The 26,843-nt window shown below is 35.8% G+C and overlaps 1 protein-coding gene across 1 annotated transcript in view; it reads left to right on the forward strand.

Annotated features, from left to right (window-relative positions):
- Positions 1-26,843, forward strand: part of STAB2 (stabilin 2) — a 135,293-nt gene that overhangs the window by 33,398 nt on the left and 75,052 nt on the right. The window contains exons 9-33 of the mRNA XM_063447208.1: positions 180-313; positions 1,601-1,731; positions 2,909-2,988; positions 4,208-4,357; positions 5,503-5,640; positions 5,777-5,839; positions 5,926-6,042; positions 7,124-7,177; positions 9,236-9,316; positions 9,563-9,715; positions 11,364-11,426; positions 11,558-11,653; positions 12,572-12,658; positions 13,440-13,551; positions 15,982-16,162; positions 16,850-16,943; positions 18,314-18,469; positions 19,181-19,273; positions 19,825-19,920; positions 20,271-20,318; positions 22,408-22,544; positions 24,731-24,845; positions 25,187-25,264; positions 26,470-26,568; positions 26,715-26,822. Of these exons, the coding sequence (XP_063303278.1) occupies positions 180-313; positions 1,601-1,731; positions 2,909-2,988; positions 4,208-4,357; positions 5,503-5,640; positions 5,777-5,839; positions 5,926-6,042; positions 7,124-7,177; positions 9,236-9,316; positions 9,563-9,715; positions 11,364-11,426; positions 11,558-11,653; positions 12,572-12,658; positions 13,440-13,551; positions 15,982-16,162; positions 16,850-16,943; positions 18,314-18,469; positions 19,181-19,273; positions 19,825-19,920; positions 20,271-20,318; positions 22,408-22,544; positions 24,731-24,845; positions 25,187-25,264; positions 26,470-26,568; positions 26,715-26,822 (2,664 nt within the window). The remainder of the gene's footprint in view (positions 1-179; positions 314-1,600; positions 1,732-2,908; positions 2,989-4,207; positions 4,358-5,502; positions 5,641-5,776; positions 5,840-5,925; positions 6,043-7,123; positions 7,178-9,235; positions 9,317-9,562; positions 9,716-11,363; positions 11,427-11,557; positions 11,654-12,571; positions 12,659-13,439; positions 13,552-15,981; positions 16,163-16,849; positions 16,944-18,313; positions 18,470-19,180; positions 19,274-19,824; positions 19,921-20,270; positions 20,319-22,407; positions 22,545-24,730; positions 24,846-25,186; positions 25,265-26,469; positions 26,569-26,714; positions 26,823-26,843) is intronic.

The following is a 26,843-nucleotide window of genomic DNA, read 5'->3' on the forward strand; positions in this document are numbered from 1 at the left end:
TATTGCAATTATATAATTTTAAATTATACATAAAAGGTCAAGGCAAGAGCTATCTTAGATTTGTAGTCCAGTATTTAATATTGTGTAATTACAAACATTGGAATCAATAGGAAGTATTATGGTGTAGCAGTTTCATGTAGATGAACTAATACTGATTAATTTTACTTTTTCTTTTACAGTCTCACTGTGAATGTAAGTCAGGGTACAAGAACTTTCAAGATGGCAAAGGTTGCGAACTGGTCGATGTATGTGCAACCAAGAACCCATGCAGCAAAAATGCTAATTGCACCACTGTTGCCCCAGGCAAAACAGAGTAAGCATTAGACAATAAAAGATTCTGAATAAATGATCACATGCTCTGAGATAGTCTCTCTTAATAACTTCTTCCATGGGGATTCGTACCTGTCTGCATAGGTTATAATACATCTCATCTAATGTCCTATAGCAAGACAAAGATATGTTTGGGTTCATTATGTGTGTCAAAATCATCTTCTTCTGGCTTTTAGATTAATATTCACTCAAGATGAATGTTAACAGAGTATATGGCATAGATAAAGATTACAAATATCTACTTTGGTGAGGTCTTGATACATTATTTATGTAATAAAACATGTAGATTGTGCATGCACTGCCAGGTGAAGTTAAGCAAACCCTAGGGCCAACACATTTAGGGCACTTCTCAATGAGCTTACATGCTAGACGGAGTGGTGTATAGTGAAACAAAAAGTAAGGGTAGGGTAGAAAAGTAGGTTGCTAGGCTAGTATTCACTGAGGGGTTAGTGTTTTGTTTTGATGACAGTTGTAGGAGAGGAATCAAGGTGCGGGGAGGGAAAGTTGCTAACAGTTTAATTGATATGCTTTCCTGAAGAAGTGAGTTTTCAAAGATTTTTTGAAGGAGTGGAGACTGGGTCAAGGTCTAACAAAGAGGGGAAGGGCGTTTTATAGGAACGGTGCAGCCCTAGAGAAGTCAGAAGGCGAGCATCAGAGGTGGGAGTACGAACAGAGGTTAGAAGTAGGTCTTTGGCAGAGGGGCCTAGATGGGACATATTTGTGTATTAGTGAGGATATGTAGGTTGGAGCAGCATTGTGTAGAGATTTGTAAGCAAGTATCAGGATCTTAAATTAAGCCCTATATCTTACAGGAAGCCAATGTAGGGACTGACGGAGTGGGGGCGGGGGAGACGTGGGAGGTGCGGGCAGACAGGAAGACAAGTCTCACTGATGCATTCATTATAGTCTGTAACGGGGCAAGTTGGGATCACGTAAGACCACTGAGAAGCGGATATCAGTAGTCAAGGCGAGAGAGGACAGCGGCATAGACAAGGACAGGAGTTAAATAGGGGCGGATGGAGTTAATGAAGTTAATGAAGTTATAGATCATACCCCAGCAGTCCCACTGCTCAATTCACTGCCATTTAGAGTGAGTGACTGAATTAGCAGGTTTACAGAGTAAAAATTATTATTATTGTTTTAAAAACTGAATATCAATACGCATTATTAACTGTAAGTACCCTTTTAATTCATTGCACTGACATTATTCCATGTTACTGGCTTAAATTAGACAGTATTAATGGACACTGATGGTGTTTCTATTTTGCAGGTGTACATGCAAGAAAGGTTATATTGGGGATGGGATTTCATGCTTTGGAAACATATTGGATCGGATGAAGCAGTTGAATGAAAACATAGGGCAATGGAGAGGCAAGCTCTCCACTGCAATATCCTTGTTTGGTAAGCTTTAAATCACACGGTTTCATTGTATTTGGTGATTAAATAACCTGGAATATAGCCTGCAGTTTTAATTTTGCTTTATGTTATGAACACTCCTAGCACCATGGGGGTCTGAGGGGGCTAGATGGTGTTTTTAACACCAAAGGGTCAGGAATATATGTTTGTGTCCCTGGCCCTAGAGTGTTCCTTTAAATCTCAATGTTACATTTGGGACATTTGGTACAAGTTGATATCTCCAAGCCAGATCTTACAATTAAACAGATACTATAGTGCAAAGAATACAAGTCTAGAATACAAGTATAGTTCCCTCTTCCCCCATCCCTCCCTTGTGCCTACCCCCAGCATGTAATGGGTTAGCAAACCTTTTCTATACTCACCCAATTCCAGTCCCTATCTCCCTTGGCGCTGGATCGGCGCTCCACTTCCTCCTACGTCATCTGACTGGGAGCTAATTCTCATGTGCAAACGCATTAGGCCCTCCCCATAGGAAAGCATTGACTCAGCTGGGGATTTCACTTACATTGGATGTCCTCATGTAGAGTGTGAGGACATCCAGTGTCAGTTAGTTGACCAAAAGTAGCCTGGCAAGCAGGAAGTGCCTGTAGTGGCTGTCTGATTGACAACCACTAGAGGCAGCCTTAGTCCTGCAATGTAATTATTGCAGTTTCTTAAAAACTACAATGATTTACATTGCAGTACTAAGTGGGACTGGAATATTGCATGCAGACCACTTCAATGAACTGAAGTGGTCTGAGTGCCCCTTAAAACCTTAGTTTTATATTTCACTGCATGGCATAATGCTTCTACAGAAGAATCTCATTTATTTTAAAATATATTCATTTTTTTTTTGTCTTTTGCTGAGCTTCTCTTGGTCCAAAATAATTCACAATTCTATCAGTATGCACAAATCACAAAACATATACAAAGCAACATGAATGACTTTATATTAATTATTATTATTATTTATAATTATTAATTATGCTAATTTCTACTGTTATACAAACTTTCTGGAATACGAATCATAGTTACATTTTATATATTATCCAGATTAGGGTGACATGTTTACATAAATGGATAGCAACAGTCTATAAAAGTCTATAAAAGTTAGTAACGAAAATAAAGATTTACAGGAGCTAATTTCTAAATTAACCTGTTTTCTCATTTGTTTTATGTAAAGAGGTATATTCGTGGCCACTGTCTTCAATGGGACCATTTACGGTATTGGTACCTATAAACAAAGGAATGAAAGGGAAAGATGTAAGTTTTTTGTTTTAACTTTTGGTATTTCATATAAGTAATTTAATTATATCTAGTTTTAAGTCATTGTGAAATGTACATGGAATCAAACCCACTACAACAAAGGGAATACAAAAGCAAAAAAGCTAATTTTTAAGTGGGTTTTGTAGATTACAAATGTTCTTTTTTTTTTTTAACTGTTTTCATGTGATCATGGACTGACTGTTATATTCACAGATAATGCCAGTTATGATACTTGTTTATAGGTCAGAATCTGTTTTGTTTCTTACTGTATATTATTTTCTCTTAAAACATATATTGATTTAATAAATAAATAGATTTATATATATATATAATAGATCTTGATAAAGACCCTATGGGGTCGAAACGTTGATGTGAGTTATTAACACTTGATTAAATACCATTTTGAAAATCCAAGGGATAGCTCCTGATTGACTACATTTAAATATTATTTATTTTACTGTTTTTTTTAAAAAAATTTAATCATATTTTTTTTTATTTAAAGTGAATGTGTATCATAGATAGGATATATTTATTGCATTTATTATATTAGTAATCAAATGTGAAAATGAGTGGAGAGGATTAATTATTTGGGGGAATAGACAACACAGCATGAACATACTTTAAAATTTTTAAGAGTTGTGGATACAAGGAATGAGTGTGCCCTACCAGTGGAATAGCATGTATCCAAGCTGCGTGGGGTGGTATATGGTTGATGTATTCTGTACAATAGAGGGTCATTCAGGCTCTATCTCATTTTATTACATGGATGTAGCATCAGGCAGTTGACCCAAATCCCTTTTCGAAAGGAAGTCAAACCATGCATGTCAAGTGGACATATACTATATTGCTCTATGATGTTAATAAGGAAGACCATCCATCACTTTCATCTCTTTGATTTTGACCAGCCTCTGCTGTTTGTTGATGATCTTGACTTGGTCCACTTGGATGGTGTAAGGGACTTGGCTACATTGAGAAAATATTTAACAAAATATTTATTGTACCTGACTGTGTGAGCGTTAGCATTATTGGATTATTTTTAACCCCCCCAAAAAAATATTTCAGCAACTTGACAGTCAATAATGTTTTACCTTTTGCATTCAAATGAGACATCCTACTTACACTTCTGGTTTGGTACACTTCGAAATGGAGAATATTTGTATTTTTGTTAATTATATCATTATTGTATTCTCTTGTAATTAGTATAATTTTATTTTAGGTAAAGAACATTTTAGCAAATAAGGAGAATGCCCTATACTTTATAAAACTTCACATGATTGCAGGACAAATGACTACTGATGTGCTCAATAACACCAATTTAATTTACACTTTAACCGGGAAATCTGGAGAGATAACAACTGGAAATGAGGTGAGAATATTTATATTTATAATTAAAGGTTGTGTCTAGGTAGTAAATGAAACAGTGATCCCAGTTTAGAGTTGTGTAGAACAAAATCAGTAGGCTTTCCATATAACTGTTAAGATGTACATGGTTTTCATTCATCCACTGGGACCGCGAGTGGCAAAGGGATTTCAAATTTCAGGCCAAAATACAGAAGTTGGAAAAAAATGGCCAAGTTGGACGATTTTATTTCCCAGTTTAGCAACTCCTTGACCAAATTTTGCAAACCTTTGTTGGAAAGGTTTTTTTGTTAAAACCAATTTTGCTGGAGGGTCTACCTTCTCCAAAATAAATCATATTTTGGTGGATAGTACAGGAAAATATGTTAATTCCCAGTAATTAGTGTAGGATCTTTTGGCTACCTGCTGAAATGTGTTTGCAAATAGGCCAAGTAAGCAACTGTCTAATATACCTACCTACCTATCTACCTACCGTGACAACAAATGTGACTTTTTCATTTTTAGATATATTTTTATGTATTTGATATACATTTTTTTGTTTTACTTCATTTTTTTTGTATTTATGAAGAAGGGAAGAGATAAATGTATATAAAGAGGCATCTATGAATTCTGTGTCTATAGGTACCTGAGCTATAAATCTATTCCTGTCTTGACGTGACAGATCACTGCTCCTTCATCTCAGTAAACACTAGTGATGACTAGTGTTATAGAAAATAGTTAAAACACACCCCTGCAGTATAAACTGAGAGTCATTATTACCCCATCATGTTCTGTGCAGGCATGTGTGCACTCCGGAATGCAAAGATACATATTATTCAATATCATTCCTTTCTAAAAGAACATTCTCAGCACAATAACAACTTCAGCTCTTCAAAGTTGTTATGGTGGAAGGAGTGTCGAGGCACAGTCTTACCTTCAGGGTCCAGGGAATAATTCATTTAACAATGGTTTAACCCCTGAGCTGGGGCTCAGGTTCCCAACACGGCTGTACCCCGTCATTCTTTTCTTTTTGCCTCCGCAGCAGGAAGAAGGTTTAGCCAGGCCGTAGATGATAGGCCGATAGCCTATCTCAATGACAAACATTTTGTTATCTTATAAAATGTAACTACAGTTCATTACATAGAAAAATTAACATGATGTTTTTGGAAATAGGAATTTAGGATAAGGATTCATGGAAGCAAAAAGACAGGGAAAGTAATAGAAGAAAACATTATTGCTTCAAACGGGATTTTGCATATTATTGATAAAGCCATGGATTTTGTGGAACCTACTCTGGAGAGCAACAAAAAAGTAAGACTTCTGGAAATATTCAATTGTTGCATCTAAAATTGTCATCTGTCTGTGCTATATAAAGTCAGATGTGTTTTAAAAAGAACAGGAACTCAAATTATTTATAAAAAATTTAGCTTTATTGTTTACTTTTCAGGAATCAATCATGGAGATTTTACAGGAAAATGGCAGATACAATCTCTTTCATACACTTTTAGAGGTAGGTTATTGCAAGTCAGATAGTGATCTATTGCCTCTATTGCCCTTATATGATAATATGACTTCTAAAATGTATTTATTTTTTAGAAATCAAATTTGGGATCAAGCTTAGAAAAAGACGGGTCTTACACTGTCTTCGTTCCCAATAATGCAGCACTGCAAGCAATGGGAAATGGGACGCTGGACTATCTGCTCTCTAAGGAGGTAAGAATAATACATATATTTTAATAGCTTTTTTTGTTTTAGATCTTTCAAAAAATTGATTTAAATAAACATTTATTTTGATAAAATGTGGGTGTTCATGAATGCAGGCAAATGGTTTACAACACAAGATTAAAAAAGGAAATTATTTAGTTTTGTTCCAATAAGTTGAGTTAATAGCTCTATTATTAAATTCTTTTGGGGATACAAAGTTTGTGCATAAAATTTATTTTAAACTATGTCAGTGCATAAAAGTCCAGCTGCAGAATCACGTGAGTTACATGTTTGATTTCCAGCAAAGGACAACATTTTCATTCTCAAGAGGTTGGTGAAATGAGTACCATTAGCTTGGATTGTAACATCTGGGACCCAAATTAGTGAAACATGTAAATGTACATCTCCTGGTCAAATAATGTGTTCTAATAATGATAATTAATACTGGACGCATAGCTATCACGTAAATAGCTATGCGTCCAGTAAATAACCCGGGAGGCGTGGCCGAGCTGCCGATCGTAATGGCGGCATAATCCGGAGTATCAATCCCACTGTACCCCCAGCACCTCAGAAAGCATCCGAAGCCCATCGGGGTCGCGCCAGGCTCCCATAAGTGCCTCCATGCGGCAGTATTTAGCAACGCCAGCGGACTTAGCCTCCCACCCGCCTCACAGACCGCATGGCATGGGTGGAAACTGATCATGACAATCTGGTGACAGCTCAAGAGGCCACGACTGCCACACTAGACTGCCAGACCTCACAGCTACAACAGATGGCCTTGCACCTGGAAGATCTGGATAACAGAGGCCGCCACCAAAGCTTCCACTTGCGCAGCCTGCCAGAGCAGGAAGACTCTCAAGACCACCTTCGTAAATCTGCTGTCAGTCTAGTTATACCCTGAAAGAGGAAATTTTACAAGCAGCGCGAGAGACTGGGGATATTCATCAACATACTGTCACGGTTCTCACCGTGCCTTACAGGGCTACACTTTCATGTTTGTTTAACAAGTATTTGTTTTGTTTACTGTCTTGTGGAGATAGCTACATTTAGTAAAAACTGCATGGAAAGTAATCGCTGTTTCTTTATTTAGGGCTCACGGAAACTTTTGGAACTTGTCCGATACCATATTGTCTCTCCTGCAGAGGTATGTTTAGAACCTGATTATTGAATCAGCACATATGTCGAGCTTTAATTTTTGTATTAAATTATCCTTTTATTAAGGTTGCAGTTGAAAATACAACACTTATCTATGGAGCACATGACAGAAGAAGTGTTCTTTCGATATAACAACAGCTTGTAAAGTGTACATTGAGGGTTTTAGAAGTTACAATATGCCAGTGACAAATCACTATACAGTTTGGGTAGGGTAGGAAAGTATAGACATTGAATAGGAGTTTTACTTTTTTTCCCAACTATATTAGACAAACCACCTTGAAGTGGTGTGTAAAGAGACGGTCAGGATATGGAGATTGAGTCTCAAGTGTGTGTCCAGTAGGATGCAATTGGCGTAAGTGATATGAAAACAATACATATCAAAAACGAGAAAATATGTTATAGCTTTTATATACTCTGCCCTGGCTAGTAAATAAATCAACCAAAAAAATCGGTAGAAGTAGACAGAGAAGACTATGTATATGGAACTCATTTTGAGGCAAATTTAGAAAAGTGGAGCAGTAGTTGTGGAAACTGGGGCAATATTCATGTAATTGCTGCAAAATTCTGCCCCAGAAACCTATTTTTATAAATGGATCAAGGGATGTATATGTGAGAAAACATTAGTTAGGTTCATGACAGGGGCTCGAGCTTTTGATATTTTATGAACCATGTAGGAATATTTGAAGACAAAGCAATACAAAAATCCAAGCAATTGTATTTCCATGACACTTAGGAGCAGCCTCTTACCCACATGTTTTTTTTTAATTCTTCATTTTAACTGATATCCTTTGTTTTATCGAATATTTATTAGTGTTTGTTTATTTGCTTTTTTTACATTTTGTTCATCACATTTGTGTTTGACAACTTATTTATATGTTAGATTTTATAATTAGTATATTATTTTATTAACATGTTCATGTACTGTTTGCCATTCCCCCTTTTCCATACTAGATTAAAAAAAAATAATGCAAATTATGTTACCTTTTCTTTTTGGAAAATGTATTTTAAAAATGTAAACAAGAATTAAGACATATTAATTGAATGTGTATTTTCTCAAAACTTCACCTACCTAAAATGATCTTGAAGGAAAATCTTATCATATTTTTTTGTTGAACTCATCATCAACTTAGATCATGGAATGATATGGTTTGATGTCAAATGAAACTGAACTATCTAATATGTTCGTTATGACATCACATGCTTGTTTTGTTTACCTTTAAACTAGCATGATGCATATCAGATTGTAATCACTTTACCTTTCAATTCGCTCAATCTAAGGCTTTGCTTATCAGAGCCAATTATTATAAGAGAGGTTTATATCATCTGGGTAGAGCAGTGGTAATATCACTGTTTTAGAAATAGAAAACACAAATCCCAGTCAGACCACCTTATCAGAAAGAGTTCTTGGCAAAGCACCTAACAATACCTATCTGCCTGTAAATCCTTGTAGATTGTTAGATCGTTTGAGCAGAGTCTTCTTCATCTTCAAGTGTACCCTTTCCATCACTGTAAAGCCCTACATACTATATTGATTCTAGGTAAATAATAATAACAATAACACACAACAATTCATAAACTGTTCCTGGCTAGACAAACTTCAGGGGTTCTCAACCTTGTCCTCAGGACCCCCTACCAGTCCAGGGTTTAGGGATTACCTGGGTGTGTCTAAGGTGTTTTTTTCCCCTTTTTTCTAAACACCTTAGACACACCCAGGTAATCCCCAAATCCTGGACTGGTAGGGGGTCCTGAGGACTGGGTTGAGAACCCCTGCTTTAAATGATCTGAAGACTTATGAGGTTCATAATTTTGGATACCACTGACTTGTCAGAAAAAAAAATTATGGCAGAACTATCAAATGTGATAACAAAACAAGTCAGTGGCCCATGATGGCCATTTTATATCTAGCAAAATTATGCTTTAAACTAATGGGTGGAGGATAATAGAACTTTGCAAATGAGCATATGTAGTTGTATATCAGACGGTCCTTTTTCATAATCTTCCTACTAAACTTGCATTATTTACAATAGAATTATTTCTGTTCCTCTAGCTGGATGTCGCAAACATCATCTCAGCTAATAACATCATGAGTATGGCTAACCAGCTGATCCAGTTTAATACCACCAATAAAGTAAGTGCCAATTCTACGCAGATTTTCAAAGTTATGTTTTATGATAGAAGTACCAAAAGGTATAAAACGGTATAACAGGTAGAGCAACCGTAATATATTTGAATGCAGAATGGTTTGTCTAAATAGGCAGCCAATATCAAGGAGCTACTGTGAACATGTAAATTTGGTAACAGTCTCTGGTTGTCAATGCCATTGATTTAGAAGCTAATATTTTGACTTGTTATTAATTCCTTATATTCTAAAAAGGGGCAGATCTTAGTGAATGGAGAAGAGGTTGAAGAAGCAGATGTTGCAGCAAAAAACGGACGCATTTACACTTTGGATGGAGTACTTATTCCACCATCAATATTACCTATTCTGCCACATCGATGTGATGACGTCAGATATGAATTGCAACATGTAGGTTAAAATTACCTTTTATGTAAAATATACATTTTAATATATCAGTATGTAAAAGTTAAAATGTCAGAAAACTATCAATAATTTCTATAAATAACTTTTTTTTCCTCTGACTTTAATCGGTCCCATGTTTTCAATACGTTTCCAATACAATTCGCAAGCATACCGGGAGACTAATTTAGGCATTTAGGATTTAATATTGTTAAGCTCTTCAAATGCTGTTTTTCAACATGTAAAAAAATTTTTTTAAATCATATATTTAAAAAAATCTAAATATCCAAAATATTTTTCAAAACATTAAATCATTTTAAAGGTATATCAAACATATTTAATAATTTGGACAGCTTAAATCTAGGCTATAATCAGCTCCTTTTAGAGATGTTCTTGAAATAATGTATACTCTGGTGTTTTGGAGACTATTACCTGTCAATACTGTAGATAATCCTGATAAGCCCACTACAGCCTTGATTTAATAAGCTTTCCAAATGATTCAATTAGGCTAGAAAAATGTCCAAATGCTCTTTTTTTAGAATAATCCAAATCCCCCTAAATGATAATGGTGACTTCTGTACATAAATCATTTGGAAACTTTTCTAATACTATTGAACTATTTGAAAAGCTTTTTAAATCGAGGCCTATGTACACCCCATAAATCCCAGACACCAATTACTCATACTGTTGGCAGACTTTGAATACAAATAAATATATATATAGATCTATAAATTTTCTCTCCCCTCCTGGGTGGTATATATGCTTCTCATTCACGGATCCTCTACCAGAGGCCTGGGAGTCTGACGGTTCTGAGCAGCATCTTAGCTGTTCCTCTTCTTACGTACTCCTGTTCCTAGAACTGCACTCTTCTGGAGGTAGAGGACATCCATCCCCCATCAATTGTTTTCTTTTTCCATTCCTATGCTTCTTTTCCATTCTACCTTCTCTCCTCAATTCATCTATCTTTCTCACTGTTAATACATCTGCATTATTTGGAGAAAATGGATGCTTCACTATGCTGGTATGCAAGGATTAATCTTTAATCTTCATTTTATCTTTGTCCACCTGTAAGTTATTGATGTGTAACAGCCCGATAACAATTATGTATACTAAATATGCCCTGTGTAATCCACATCTGTTTTTCTTGAATTCATTTTTTTTTTTTTTTTTACTCGACTCATATGTTTGTGCTGTTTAAGGGAACACTCTGTACACCATAACTACTTTGCTAAAATGAAGTTGCTATGGTGCCAGGAGATCCCTGGCGCTTGCTCACCTTAAGGGGTTAAACCGTTCTCTACCGGTTTAACCCCAATGTGTGTGTTCCAGCTCCGAATCTTTCTGCCTCTTAGTCCTTCCAATTTGCTCTGGAATCCTACAGCCTCTTACAGAATTCTTACAGAATCGGGCAGTGGTGCTGTCTATTGACTGAGAGTTATCAGCTGACGCTCTCACCCAATCAGTGACTCCCCATTCATACAACTGGCCTGACAAAAGCTATGTTTCCTTTTAAGGCACGTTTCTGAATAGGGAGTCACTGGTTCAAAGATAAGCATTATTGATATCTAGGGAGTCAATAATGTACACCTCAACATTATTAAACATACTGGCATAGATTTGCTACTAATGAAAATCTAATTCTGTTTTCTATTAACAGGGATCCTGTATTTCGTGTACAATGATGGTTTACAGTAGATGTCCAGAAGGATCAAAGCGTCTGGTAAAATAATATTTTCCTTAATTTTAACACTTCTTAAAGGAACATTGAAGCACCATAATCACTTCTTCTCAATGATTTTTTGGACCTTACTTGGAATTAATTTGTTTAAATTGTTTTTCTTATGATTTTAGGATATTTTTTCCAGGCGATGTTTCCAAAGAACCAGTATCATGGGTAGCGACTATCCAGTGCTCGGTTGTTCTAGGTACTGCAATGTAACAGTTAAGGTAAGCAAATCCATTACAACCTGCTGGTTGTAAGCCCAAATTGAGGTTTTTTTTTTAATCTTTCCCAAAAAATCAATACCTTTTTTGAAAACAATTTAAAAGAGAGAGAGAGAGAGGATGAGAAGAGGAAAACTCTGGAAGAAGATAAGTTTGGTATGACAGAACTGTTTTAAGCAAAGATTAATTGTGTACGCTAAACAACATAAATACTACAGCTTATTACAGTACGAGTCTATGGATTTGTCCCCTCGTTTTCAATATAAAAAAAAAAAAATTCTCCCCGGCATATATGGCTTACCTTCTCTGCAGTCACATCGATAACACAAACATTACACTTGTCAAGTGCTAGACTTGCATTGGGACTTCAGATCCCGTATACACTAAAAGACACGCTTGCTTATTGGCATGTCTGCATCAGAGGGTGAAGTTTGACCTTTTAAAAGTGGTTGTTGTTTCCCGAATTCATATATCTATAATTTTATATTTTTGAACATGCTGTGATCTCTTGATAGATCAGGGGTTGAGGACATTTCAGGAAATATTACTTTATAGAGAGGGTAGTGGATGCATGGAATAGCCTTTCAGCTGAAGTGGTAGATGTTAAAACAGTGAGGGAGTTTAAGCATGCGTGGGATAGGCATAATGCTATCCTAACTATAAGATAAGGCCAGGGACTAATGAAAGTATTTAGAAAATTGGGCAGACTAGGTGGGCCGAATGGTTCTTATCTGCCGTCAGATTTTATGGAGTAAAATAGGCAGATCCAAGCAATTCAAGGAGCAGATTCAAATACTAGGCATGAAGTCTAGTGCCAAGCCATCTTTAAACTACACCATCCCCCACTGACTATGGGTGTAACCTACCTATTGCTTTGAACACAGAGAATGAATGGGCCCTGACTTGTCACATGTGTTGCAGGTACCCAAATGTTGCAAAGGTTTCTACAGCCCAGACTGCAATCTGTGCCCAGGGGGCTATTCAAATCCTTGCTCAGGAAATGGAGAGGTAGGTTCATACTCAGAAATTAGTGTCAATTTTCATCTGTTCAATTTGAAAGCTATTGTTGTGTAGCTGTAGGGCATATTTAAAATAATAGATGTGTCTTTCTGGTTACATTTACATATTGCATAGTTTCCCATATATACCATCATTTGGTGGCTGACGTAACCCAACAATCATCAAACACTTACATTCTGAATGAGTTTTGAACTGCCGTCAGAAAAAAATAGCACATAAGTTGTCTATATTTTACTTTCTACTCTTCAAAGTAAGATAAGGTTTTACATTCTTTTCTTAGGGGGGGATGACGAAGATTGAGGCTAGTTCTGGGACGGCTAGTTCTGGGAGCCTTGTTCTGTTTAATATTTGGGTGACAAAATCATTTTAAACCAAATGTCTTAAACAATTTTGATAAACCGCTATTTTGATCCTTTAATATAAAATTAAAAATCATATATATAGTTACTAATTTCACTAAATTCCCTATGTATTATTATATATATATATATATATATATATATATATATATATATACCATATACATGTGAAATCCAAGGATAATGCAATCCATAGTAAGCATAAATCCTATACAGACTCAATACCTCCCATATAGTCTTCAAAATATCTATCTCAGCATGGAATGTGCATTCTATTCAGTATTATCTCATCAATATAAAGCCCAGCTGTCGCTAAATCACTAGGACATTCCGTAGACTGTAGTCGGCCTTTAAGTAGTTAATAAATATCTCTGCATTGTTAACATACTATATATACTTACATGTTGCAGTGTATGGATGGCATGAAGGGAAATGGCACTTGTGTATGTGATGCAGGTTATACTGGAACAGAATGTCAGCGTTGCTCAGATGACAGAAAATATGGAATTCGATGTGACAAACGTAAGTAACGAACCCAAATTGTTACCAGTTAAATTTATATTGGCAATCATTTAAAGGAACACTATAGCATTCGTAAAACAGACATTAATTCATAATGCTATAGTTTTAATCTAACTATTTAGGTGTCCTGTGAAGGATTATTTAAGGTGAGATTTACTTACCTTTACTCAGGAAAACAACCGTTAGAAATTTATTTAACCCAGCATTAGGGTTAAAACTAAAGGGACAATGCACCCAGACCATTACATTGAGATGAAGGGAATTGGGTGACTTAAAGCAGCACTGTCTCCGTCTGGGGCATTTTTCCGAATTTGCAAAGACCCCCGACTGAAATCGCCACTGGGGGTCCGGTGGCCGGGGGGGGCAGATAAAGGTGAGATTTACTTACCTGATCCTGTCCCTCATGGGCGCCACCATCTCCTCCATCTGTTCCTGCTTCCTCCACATGCGCGAGATTACAGCATTGAGGTCTATGGAGGATCCCACGAGACTGCAGGATCCTCCAAAGACAGAGCCAATTACCTGCAGCGATCACTTCTGACGTCACCAGTCCCCAATTTATCTCTGTATACCTCTTAACTAGGTTGGAATTTCACTGAAATTCCAGCACAGTCAAAATGAGTATTTTATAAAGATTCTATTTAGATTCATGTAGATTCTATCTTTATGAAATACTCACTTTTTCAGGGGTAGGTATGGGAGGGGCTGGGGGGAAAAGGGGGGTTGAAAGTGCCGCTTTAAGTGGTCCTTTAAATATAGATATACATGTTTAAAGGAGCAGTAAAAATAAAATGGCCACTGCTTCTTAATGCTTTCTGTTGTTTGGAAAAACTGTATCTATTTAATATGAAAAACACAAAACGGCAAGTTTTCAGTTGTATGGGATTAAAATGCTTCCACGTAATGAGCCCCTCTTGACACTCACAAAATAATAAACAGCAGGGCCCAACAGCAAGAACAAAATGGACAACTACGATCTTCAATATGTATTAGATATAAAGTGAACAGTGCAAAAAAAATTGAAAAAAATGCGCAGCTAACTAAACTTCAATGCATTTTGTGCTTCCTGCACTCTTTTAGCATGATATATACACACCCGTAAAAACATGTGATAGGAATAGATTGAAATGTAAAATATGTTGCAATAGTGATTTTCAAGCATAATGTACTGATATATAAAGGTTGTCATGGTGCTGTTACAAAAAAAGCATTCATATACAAGAAAACATAAATGGTATTATTTAAGTAGCAGTATAATTTGAACTTCTATTTTGCAATGATATACGAAATTTCAAACATAGAAAATAATATAAGAGTAACAATTAAAAATGTAACCTCAAGAGTTTTCTATAAATCCCCATGATCTGCAAAACCTTGGAGTGAGACTGCTCCAAAACCTAGCTCACCCAATCCTGATCACTAAATGCGAGCTGAGCATTTTCCATAATGTCCTGCCGGAAACTGAACCTAAGGGACCACTATAGGCACCCAGACCACTTCAGCTTAATGAAAAGGTCTGGGTGCCAGGTCCAGCTAGGTTTAACCCTTTTTGCTGTAAACATAGCAGTTTCAGAGAAACTGCTATGTTTACCTATGGGTTAATCCAGCCTCTACTGGCTGTCTCATTAACAGCCGCTAGAGGCGCTCACAGTGAGAAGATGCCAGCTCCCATTGGAAAGCATTGAGAATGCTTTCCTATGGACTGGCTGAATGCGCGCGCGGCTCTTGCCGTGCATGCGCATTCAGCATGGGACGTCAGAAGAGGGAGGAGAGTCACAGCACCGAGGGAGCCCGGCGCTGGAAAAAAGGTAAGGGATTAACCCCCTTCCTCCCTCTTCAGCGCCACGGGAGTGGGACCCTGGGGGTGGGGGCACCCTCAGGGCACTATAATGCCAGGAAAACGAGTATGTTTACCTGGCACTATTGTGGTCCTTTAATATTTTTGCACAATCTTTTAAAATTATATTTTAATATTTGTATAAATATATTGACATGGTTAACTATTTTTATACATGGTACTTTTTTGATATTTGAATATTTTGAAAAAATAATATTAAATGTTTACCCAAAAGTATTAAATCATTTAAAAAAAAAAGCTTATCCAAAAATGTTAAAATCGAGGCCTTAATTTGGAACTGCTCAGCGAAGCTTAGACTTTTTGATCATTATTTAATTAAGTGATTACTCTAAGCCAGGCTTCCCCAAACTCCGGCCCTCCTGAACTACAACTCCCATAATTCTCAGCCTATCTATTTCATTCATAGAATCATGGGAATTGTAGTTCAGCAACATGCTCTAAGCAGTAGTGAGCTACTCCAATTACAGTTTTTTTTTTTTTTGCCAGAATTGAAAGTTTTCTGTCTGTCTGTCTATCTATATGCATTGTGGTCTTTTATCGATATTAAGAAAGAATCTGTCCTTTGAATCTAGAGTGCCTCTGTATCCATGGGAGATGTAATAATCACATACACAGTGATGGTAGTTGTCTTCCTGGCTCCTGTTTGCCTGGATACGTCGGAAAGTTTTGTGACCAGCATACAACTCCATGTGGCCCTCAATTTACATTCTGCCATGCACATGCAGACTGTGTGTTCAATGACGGGATACCAAGGTATTCTTGTCAAATATTTGTTATTGTTTTATAAAACATGTTAAAGGGGATACCAAAGTTTTCTGTTAGAAAAAAATAGAAAGAGTCTCTATACCAGGGTTTTTGGATAAGTAACAATGAAATTGCATAATTTTATTTCAAAATAGCCAAATGAAAAAAAAAAAAAATTCCACACAATCTATAAAAATCCACACAATCTATAAAAACAATGAATGAAAACTAATAAAAAATTAAAAAGATACTTTTATTTAAGCTTGGCATTTTCTAATGAGACCATTAAGTGACTCACCTTCATGGGTTTTAGTTCCGTCCTACGCAGTATTATTTTTGTATAGCATACATAGAGGGTAATCGTAGGCCAAGTTTATTATGCATAAGTGCAAGTTAGCAGAACTGAGCTCATTATTATGTCCATGATAGAAGGAAAAAACTAGTTAACTAGTTAATAGTGATAATTAATAGGGATATTCACTATGTGAGGTTGTTTTATTAACTGTATAAGCACTTTACTCACCAATGATATGTCGAAAAGGAGTATTAAAGTCATCTCTTTGTACATTGTTTGCTTAAACTAAAAATAAAAGTGCAAAAATAAACAAAACAAACTCTGCACCCAAATAAATAAAAACATAAAACAATGTCAATTTTAGGTGAATGTGAACCCTATTAATTTGTATCTTGTTTCAGCTGTGTTTGCAAAGTTGGCTATGAGGGAGACGGCACCTACTGCAAAGAAGTAAATCCCTGCTTTGCTACAGGTGTGCAGGTGTGCAATATTAATGTAAGTGTTACATGCTATGGGAATATTACCGTCATATAGAAATATCTGTTTGCCTTGCTTGAAATGGATTTGATTGACAGATACTTATACGATTGCTTTAGTTTAGTTCTAGAAATTATGATATAGCAATGAGCAGCTGCAATAATTGTGATTTGTGGTTATTTCAAACCAAAGTTAAAAGGAAAGAAATGCTGACATTTATCTAGGATTTATATCTAGTTCCACAAATGAACTACTTAAAAGGATACTATAGTCACCAGAACAACTGCAGCTTAATGTAAGGGCATTTTTGTGCTAAAATATTTGACTTCTTTAATACACGGTCTTTTACACTAATCCTATTGTCATGGCTATAGCAATAATCACAGGTATAAAATTATCACAGGTTCAGAATCCAAATATTAAAGGGAGTGCATTATGGGTGAGGATTACTCCATTTAAAAGGCACTGTATAAAAGTGCTAATTTCTATGTGAATTTGACACTTTAATAATTAACTATTAATGCGAATCAAACAGGCGGGGCGGGGGGGGAGGGTCTTCCTGTTTTAATTGGCTATCCTGAACTCTGATCAGATTCTGCAGCTTTTGCAAGCTTTTGCAAGATCTTTTAAGATGTACCCCCAATGAATACACACATGAAAAATACATACATGTAGTCACTGCAGATATACCTACTAAAAAGTGATTTGTACTTTTACCCATTAAAGTTGGATTAAGGAATACATTATATTTAACAGTTTAGAGCTACGGTTAAAAATAATATTTCAGGTTAATTTAGAGCTAGACCTATTTAACCCCTTAAGGACATATGACATGTGTGACATGTCATGATTCCCTTTTATTCCAGAAGTTTGGTCCTTAAGGGGTTAAGTACCTAATATAAGACTTTGAGATTAAAGTTGTGTTAGATTTAGATACACCATAACCTTGCTACTATTCTTAGAACTTAAACTGTAAGTGTCATTGCTGTACTAGTCTCTAACACTACATTTAGCAATAGGACAGAACAATAAGGAAAACACATTTGAATATTTCAATTTTCGTCCACAAAAATGTTACGTACACCAATAATGAATGCACATTTATGACAGGGTTCTAGATCCCAGTGAGATGCAATCTCAGACTGGAGTTATTTTAATGTCATTGAATGGTATTAAAACTAAACTTATTACACATGTGTGCATTTATAGAAATTTACATTTTCTGTGAAAAAAATGTCACTTCAGTAAAAATGTAACGTGGGGCCTCCATTCAGAATTTACCATAAAGAAACCTAAAGAACACAGCTTACAGTTAACAGTCTCAAAGGTTAAGAGTCCCTCTGGTGTCTAATGTTTTAACTTCCACTGACTTTGTTATATTAATGCAGGCTGAATGCTTCCACCTTGGTCAAGGAAAGCACAAGTGTGTCTGCCGTCCCGGGTGGACAGGAGACGGACAAGACTGCTCAGCTATCAATAATTGTCTTCAGAGCAATGGAGGTTGTCATGCCAATGCTACCTGTGAATATATTGGTCCTGGTCAGGTAAATAACTGAATGTGTGTACTTTCCAACTCATGAGCTTTTGATAAACTTGAAGGAACGCTTAGTTGATGATGATTGCCTCTGTATCCCTTAGTCTTTCAAACCAATTCACTGGTCAATGTTTGGAATGTTAATTTGCCAGAATAGAGTGAGTCAGTGTGAGGGCTACCAGGTGGCTACGACTAGTAGAGTGCTTGATGATCTCTGACACAGAGGAGGATAGTATAAGGGCAGGTGTACGTACACAGCAATGGGGTTGGCCATGGGAATGGTGGAGGCTGGAGGCATGAAGATGGGAAGAAGGTACCAGAGGTATAATGGATGGAAGAGTAAAGCCTGACTCAAAACAATTCGCTAAAATTATCAATCTTCTATTATGGAGTTGGTGTGTTCTATTAATTTCGCTACATCCTTTAGAGCCTCTAAATTTGAACAAACCACTTAGTTTGTTTTAACTTAACCATATCAATGCTGTAAATGAAAGCCAGATACAATGGCTCTCCATCACAAATGGTACAAAACGGGCCCCACTTTCAGAAAGTTAGTAATTCTGGAACAGTAGTAATAGACAACCTTTTGTCTCACATGTAGCCTATGCTTTCTTGTGATCATTTCTTTAAAGTGTTTTCGTTAATGAACTGTTTGTGAACTGCTTGTGTTTTTACATATAGTATTGTTAATCTTTGTAAAACTGCATTGTTTGTTTTATAGAGTGACTGTGAGTGTAACACAGGTTTCAGAGGGAATGGTATTGAATGTGAGCAAGTAAATGCATGTCTAGAGGACACAAAGTGCCATCCCTTGGTAAGTATCTGTGTTATGATATTTACAGTGAATGAACTGTACAACATGAAAGTATACATTAAAAACCAAAGAAAAAAGCTACTTGCGCACTATCCCAAATCCCTATGCACATTTAAATAACCAGAGTTTTTTTAGTATCACTCCAATGGCCATTTGAGTGTAAGCTCACCTGCAACGTCAAACCTCTTAAATGAGTCCTACACTAACAATTCACATTGCTTCTTTCATTAAAAGTATACATGCCTTTTCAATGAGCACTTCCAAAATTACAAATCTGCTCAGAAGCTTATATACTCATCTTGTAATAGGAAAATTGTAGGGCTTGTATGGTGGTAACATAACCTCAATGTTAGGGTCTACATTATACGTCATGAAAGAATTATACTTTCTATATTTGTTCGTGGTGTATCTGTGTAAATATACTTTTAAATTTAAACTCTGAAATAGTTTTAACAAACATTTTATCATTATTTAAAAAAAAAAAATTGTAAAATGAGCAGAATGTTTTTTGTTTGGTTTCAATTAAACTTTTCTATTATTTTCGGCTCCAGGCAACTTGTCAAAAAATGCCCTTAGGATTCTGGGAGTGCGTTTGTAGAGATCCCTATGAAGGCGATGGTACTGTTTGCTTCGGGAATGTAGCAAATGTAAGTTTTAAACTCATAATCTGTTTCATAGCTTTTCTAATTAGCTACAGTCCCATGTATTATGTACAGTAGTATGTACAAGAAACTATTGTTAAATCTCATTTTATTTGCAAATATGTAATCTTTGTATTGGGCTGTATAGTTTTGTAATGCAAGTAAAATACTTGCCTTTCATTCTTGAAATGATAGTAAGGTGTCCAGAAAAGACTATAATGTGATAAAGTGTCACAAGTTTCACAATTCCTTTATTATATACCCTATTGAGGTTCCAGTCCTATCCTCAAGAACTTGTGGTAAAAGAATACAATCGAACTTGATATAGTTTCTTTTTTTTTTTATTTCTTCACCAGGTAATTTCATCGCTTGGAGAAGCATCTGAGTTTTGGAAATGGTTTGAAGTGAGTAAAATCAGATTAAATGGTTATATACTTTTGTAAGGAAAATAATTCTAATTATAATAAAAAAAAACGTGTTGTGTGACAGATTTTAAAATGGATAAAAACCCCTTATAAATAAAAACTCCTTATAAATTACAATGATTTTAGTAAGAACTTCATAACACATAGACTGCTAGACAGTATGGGAATAATTACAAAACATATTAAAATGAATCTTGACAATGTGCTAGATTTTGCAGAAAATACAACAGATTTAAGAGAACGCTAACATTATAGATACACTAAGGTATTGATAACCATGGTCGACACAGATTTTTAGAAAAACAGATTTGTAGAAAAATTAAAAGCATAAATCTTGAAACTACTAAATTTCATGACATAAGATTACTTCCCCCCAGCACTGACACAGAGGAAAACAGAGGGGGGCGCTGGGAAAAAGTGGTGTGAGGGAGGGTGACTTGTTACAGTGTTTTTATAATGACACTTATTTATTATTCCTGCACTGTGCATGAATCATTTTTAAAATGTGCCTTATTAAAAAAAAAAATATATATATATATATTTCTATGACATCCACACTTTGGGGTACGCAGGCGATTTAAAAACATCCTACTAATTTCCAAGTGGCAATACCCATTTAATTATTTAACAAAAGCAGACGCAGGCCTCCTCACAAGCAGACTGAGGGAGGTGAATGTGACAGGTGTAAGAATCAAAGAATGATCTCACTGGTATACATACACTGACACACTGGTGTGGGTCCTCCCTGGGGCCTAGTATGGGCTTGCTTCTGGTTCCTTCTCACTGCTCCCTCACGTGCCCTTTAGTGATTCAGGGGCCGGAGTGATGTCATATTCCGGCTCCCAGCATCACCACAGAGGGCACACGAGGGAGCCATGATTAAGTGCAGGAGCATCAGCACTCTCTCGCGGCCCAGGCTCAGTGCTCCACTAGACGCACTGTATTTCGCAGAGTAGGCATCTGCCGTTCAGGCAAGCGGGTGCCTACTTTGCCTTAGCGAACAGCCAGCCACCTCTTAAGGGGCCTTAAGCCAGCCAGATCATGGACCTCTTTGAGAGGCAGAACACAGAGGGCATGGTCGCACTTGGGCCTCAGTAACCCCTGTAGGTCCGCCACTGGCTGCGCCCTAGGCGGCTACCTTGTTTGCCTAGCTGTAGCAACAGCCCGGTTTATAACATTAGCGTTCTTGGTGCCTTTTAGATTGTTAGGCCCAACAAAGATATTAAAGCTGAAGTTAAATTCACCTCCCACCCAGCAGCTTCCCCCGCTTGCCATAAATCCTTCATCTGAGATCATCTGGACAAATTACCTCAACCTATCAAATGCTTCTCAATAGAGCATAGAAACATTGTAGGCTATACTGTGCTACAGTGGCTTTGGTGCTTAAGTGTCTTCCTTAAATGTTTCAAATACATCAAATATATTGAAAATAGATACAAATTCTGGGGAACATCAGTTACATTACACACAGTCCTTCAATGTGTTTTGTGTCTATTATTGCATGTTATTTGGAGTTTCCTGGGACACTCACACCATCTAATATTTATGTAATGTTTTCATACGAAGTGTTTTATCTCTGGTTATAAGTCTTTGCTTATCCTGTAGTGGCAGAGATATGCCTGTTAGTAAACAGCCATGACAACAGTCCTCAATAAATGGTCCACAATAGAACACTGCAGTTTCACCCTTCTAGACCAAATACCAAAAAGGAACTCATAATGTCCTCAATCCCAAAAAACATCCAAACAAGAGGAGTTAGGCTGCAAATCTGGAGCGTAGTGGCATTCAGCTGTTCTTGATTGCTGGTGTGGGCTGGAAGCGCCTGGCTTTGGTGGAATGTGAAGTTGATATTTTGAGAGCATTGTGCCAGTATTAAGAGCACATTGTCCAGCTTGTTTCCTACAGGAAGGGATGTGTGTGTTTTTATATAGATGAAGAGAGAGATCGTGCTCTCAAGAATGGATTGCACCTCCTAGAGTAAAACAAATGGGTAATGCTAATGTTCCCAAACTAATCAAAAGCCACAGTATTGTACATCGTTTGACTGTCAGCATTCTTTCCTTTACAGGATCCTTCTATATTGTCATTGATAACCCAGACTCCAAATATCACTGTGCTTGTACCTTCCCAGCAAGCTTTTAGCAATATGAACCAGCATGACAAAACCTACTGGATGAATAAAGGATCTGTGGCGGCTTTGTTGAAGTACGCAGAATAATCAGTAAAATACATATATGTTAAATATAGTAAACAGCATAAACATTGTTTCAAGTGACTGCTTCTCTTTAACATAGTGTAGTCTTTTGAAGTAATATCCTCTTCAAATGTTTACCTTAATTTTATATATTTTCTTTGCTAACATATCAGAATAGGTTTGTGAAGACCATGTCCAAATTATCCTCTACAGTGGAACCTCAGAACTCGAACGTAATCCGTTCCAGAAGGCTGTTCGAGTTCCGATTTGTTCGAGAACCGAATCAACATTTCCCATAAGAATTAATGTAAATTGAATTAATCCATTGCAGACCCCACAAAATTACAGCATTTTAACACAAATTTTACAGTTTAAAAATAGCTTACATGCATAAAATCATATAGGAAAAAGATAATGTACACAGTGTACAGTAAATTAAATGAAAATGTAACTTTACTTTAGCTGTAATTATGTTGATGTTGATGGCGTAAGTGGAAAGGAGAAGATAAATTATTGTTTGGATGGGGTAGGTAACTGTTCTTCTGGAATTTAAATGTGTCTAAAGTGTGTCTAATTGAGCATGTTTGTGGAATGATTTGTTCGGGTACCAAGGATTGTTCGCGTACCGAGACAATTTTTACTCAAAATTTGTGTTCGACTTCTGAATTGTTCGAGAAAGGGACCGTTCGAGTTCTGAAGTTTCACTGTATTTAGTAGCAGTGAAGCATTAATGTGCTCTGGCAACCATATCAAAATGGCAGACATCTGTATTGTGTTGCTTATGTCTTATAGCAAAAGGCAAAGTATTCAGAAAGCAAATACTCAAAACATTTAAAGAAATGTTACAAGCAGGGCTACTAAAGTGTCAATTATCTGGAACTCAAATTGAATCACAGTAGACCAAAATAAGCATACAAAATTAGGCCCTGTATTCAAACTCCCACAACTCCTAGCCAGCGACAATCAATAGTTACAGTATACATCAGCCCAAATACATAGAAAAAAAAAGCAGCCAGCGCACTATTCCAAAAAGTAGACTAAAATAGTCAAATTGGAAAGACTGAACAAGTTAGCTATGTTTTTAGTTTGGCTGCTTTAGCCTTGATTCTGAAATTCTGTTTGAATTCACTTCTAATTCCTGGCAATACACACATTAGTGAATAATCCTGAGAGTTTGTCACACACACAAAAACACAGTTTTACATTTTACAAGGCTATTTTTAAATCAGGAGTCTTGGCAAGCTAAATGGGGATTCAGTTACACCATAAGTTCATCACTACTCCACAGAACCCCAATATCGGTGGGTACTACACTAATATTTATTGTTTAAACTGCTTCCAAAGTCTCCCTGAAATGTATGCTTTCCTGTGGTCACCTCCAAAGATTTTTTTTGTGTAACATTGTAACTGATGTTTAATTAATAAAATTTCATGTAAAATAATAACCAAAATGTAGATTACAGATAAATGTTAACTAATAATGCCCACGATTTAACATTTTTACATAAGCTTTTAATATTGAATATTTTGAAAAAATTTGTAATATTTTTTATTTTTTTTTTATATGTTGATATATTTTTATGTATGGTGTATTTTCAGCATTTTTAATATTTTGAAAAAAAATAATTGAAAATGTATCAAAAAATTTAGATATATTGAAAAGCTTATCCCAAAAAATATTTTTTTTCAATATTTTTCCAGCAGACTACTGACAAACCATAAAAGGTCAATACAAATTAACATTTCCCTATTATCTATTCAGAGTACTATAATTTCAATATATCTTTCAGGACAGCAAGAAAAAAAAAAGATGGAAGTGTCAATAATACAGATTTAAAATTTTAACTGTTGTTAAAATTATACAAAAACATTTAAATCGAGGCCAATGTTATATATTTCAATAATAATTTTCAATCTGAGTTTTCTTTCCAAATGAATAAATGGCCCAGTAAAGGTGTACATTTTATAATTATTGCAACAATAAATAAAACAGTGAACTTAATGTTGAATGAAAAAAAAAACATTTAAAACAATATAGACAAGGTCTATATTAAAATATTAGTTTAAAAAATATATAAAATTGATTATAATTTTCTTCTAGACTGTGTTGACCTTATATTGCGGTTTTGATTGTATGCAAAAAAGTAATCTAAAAGAAACCTTATGTTATAACAGTATATTAATTATTCATCTTCAGGTATCATATATTAAACAGAATCTACAAGGTTGATGATCTAAAGAACTTGTCGTCATCGGACATGCTGGCAACCTCCCTTAGCAATAATTTTCTGAAATTATCAAAAGAAAATGGGGTAATTTATATTCTCTAACTGTATATTTTATCAGTCTTGTTTGACATGTTTTGATATATGTAAATGTATCTCAGTGGTATAATTCCCAATTGCCCTGCTGTATGCAATACGGAAGTCAGCCCATTAAAATTCTTGGTACATAAAGAATTAATTTTTGGTCAGATCTTGAAACACATTGCCTTTCAGCTATTTTTTTGACCATGGAAATATAATACCCACATCAAGCCAGGTCCAATTGAATATCTTAATGAAATTAATCCAAAAGAAACAACACAATCCTGGCTAGTAGTCCCAGAATACCATATTGCTTATTTAAGGAATCTTTATTTTTATTTTTCTAGAACGTTACTGTTGGAGGGGCTAACTTGCTTGTTGGTGATGTGGCCGCGACAAACGGAGTTGTTCATCTTATTGACAAGGTAAACGTCTCCCTTAATGTCCCACTTTAATTCACCAATTTGGAGAATGGATTTCAGCACCAAGGGCTCAACTAAAATATTATTTGTCAACGCCTTGTAAATACCTCTTGCATTTAAAGAGTTATGACAGCAGAGTTCTCTGCTATATTTTATTGTAACACTTAAAAATGTAACGAGAATATTGTATTCACTCACATTGTCATTGTTGTCAAAGCTTTATGTGCATTGCACTGTAATGCTTTGCTAGGCCGGTATGCTGGGGGGGAGGAGGGGGGTGGGGGTGATAAAGGGACCTAGGAGACTAAAAAGTATATTTATTTATAGCAGTAGAGTGTTCTTCTAACCATAAATATGTAAGTGTTTTTCTTATTTATCTGTATCAGTTTACATACATTAGTAGCCAAATCATTAATTACATTATTCACTCACCGTTACTGTTGGTGACAATTATTTCCTATGTAGTTACCTAGCAAGTAGTTTCAATGTTAGTTTGGTTGTCACCTACCTCCCGATATTGATAAATATGTATTTGGGATAGGAGGGGTGTCTTGTCAAAGGAGGGGAACCAGTCACGTAGGCAGGCATTCAGGTCTAAATACCAGGGAATACGATCAATGAATACAGGGAGATGCTTTGGTTTGGTTTTGTAAATCTGCTAGAACACAAGATTCTGAATCCTGAGTCTCTAATTTTTTTAGGGAGTAAATTTAAGACGAATTTCACTTGTCTTCTTTCTTTGTTTTTATTTTTATAATGTAATAACTGCACCTATTTCATTAAAAGTAGTTGCCTAATGCTTCATTGATGCAAGTTGTGCATCTTCAATAAACATCGACTGGCAGATCAATTTTATTGATCAGTTACAGAACTCTATAACAGACTGAAAGAACACAGGCTTAAATGTTCATTATATTAACTTGCTTTTTGACTAATACTAGGATAATTATTTAGATAATAGTGAATGATGATAGTTCAAACAAATGATCATGCAGAATTTAGACCAAATTGAAACAAACATGTAAAAAAGAAAACAAAATAATAATTTTCAGCGAGTAATGACATTTCAGCTATGGATATGCGAGTATAAACATGAAAACAAAAACACTATATCAATGATGTGTCAGACACAATAAATGTACGTACAGGGCATAAAACTAATACATTTTATTTACAATATGTAGTAAATGCTATTTATCATTTTTCAGGTATTGACACCTGACATACTTTTGGTTACATCAATGCCTGACCTTATGGCCAGATTAGACCAAATGCCTGATTATTCAATCTTCCGTGGATATATTATTGTAAGTACTTATCTTTGTGCATGTTTACATCTACCCAGATCCCCTATTCTTTCTGAAAAAATTCTAAACTATTGACCCTATGTGTGTCCCCTTTATTTGCGGTGTAAAAAAAATACGCAATAATAATTCTAAATAATTTTTCACAGCAATACAAGCTTGCAGAGCGAATCGAAGCTTACGATTCCTACACTATATTTGCACCCAGTAATGATGCTATCAACAGTTACATTCAGAAGAAACAGCCGGCAACATTGGTATGTAATTTAAATTGTAAC

This window comes from Pelobates fuscus, chromosome 3 (assembly GCF_036172605.1).
Source record: "Pelobates fuscus isolate aPelFus1 chromosome 3, aPelFus1.pri, whole genome shotgun sequence".
NCBI lineage: Eukaryota > Metazoa > Chordata > Amphibia > Anura > Pelobatidae > Pelobates > Pelobates fuscus.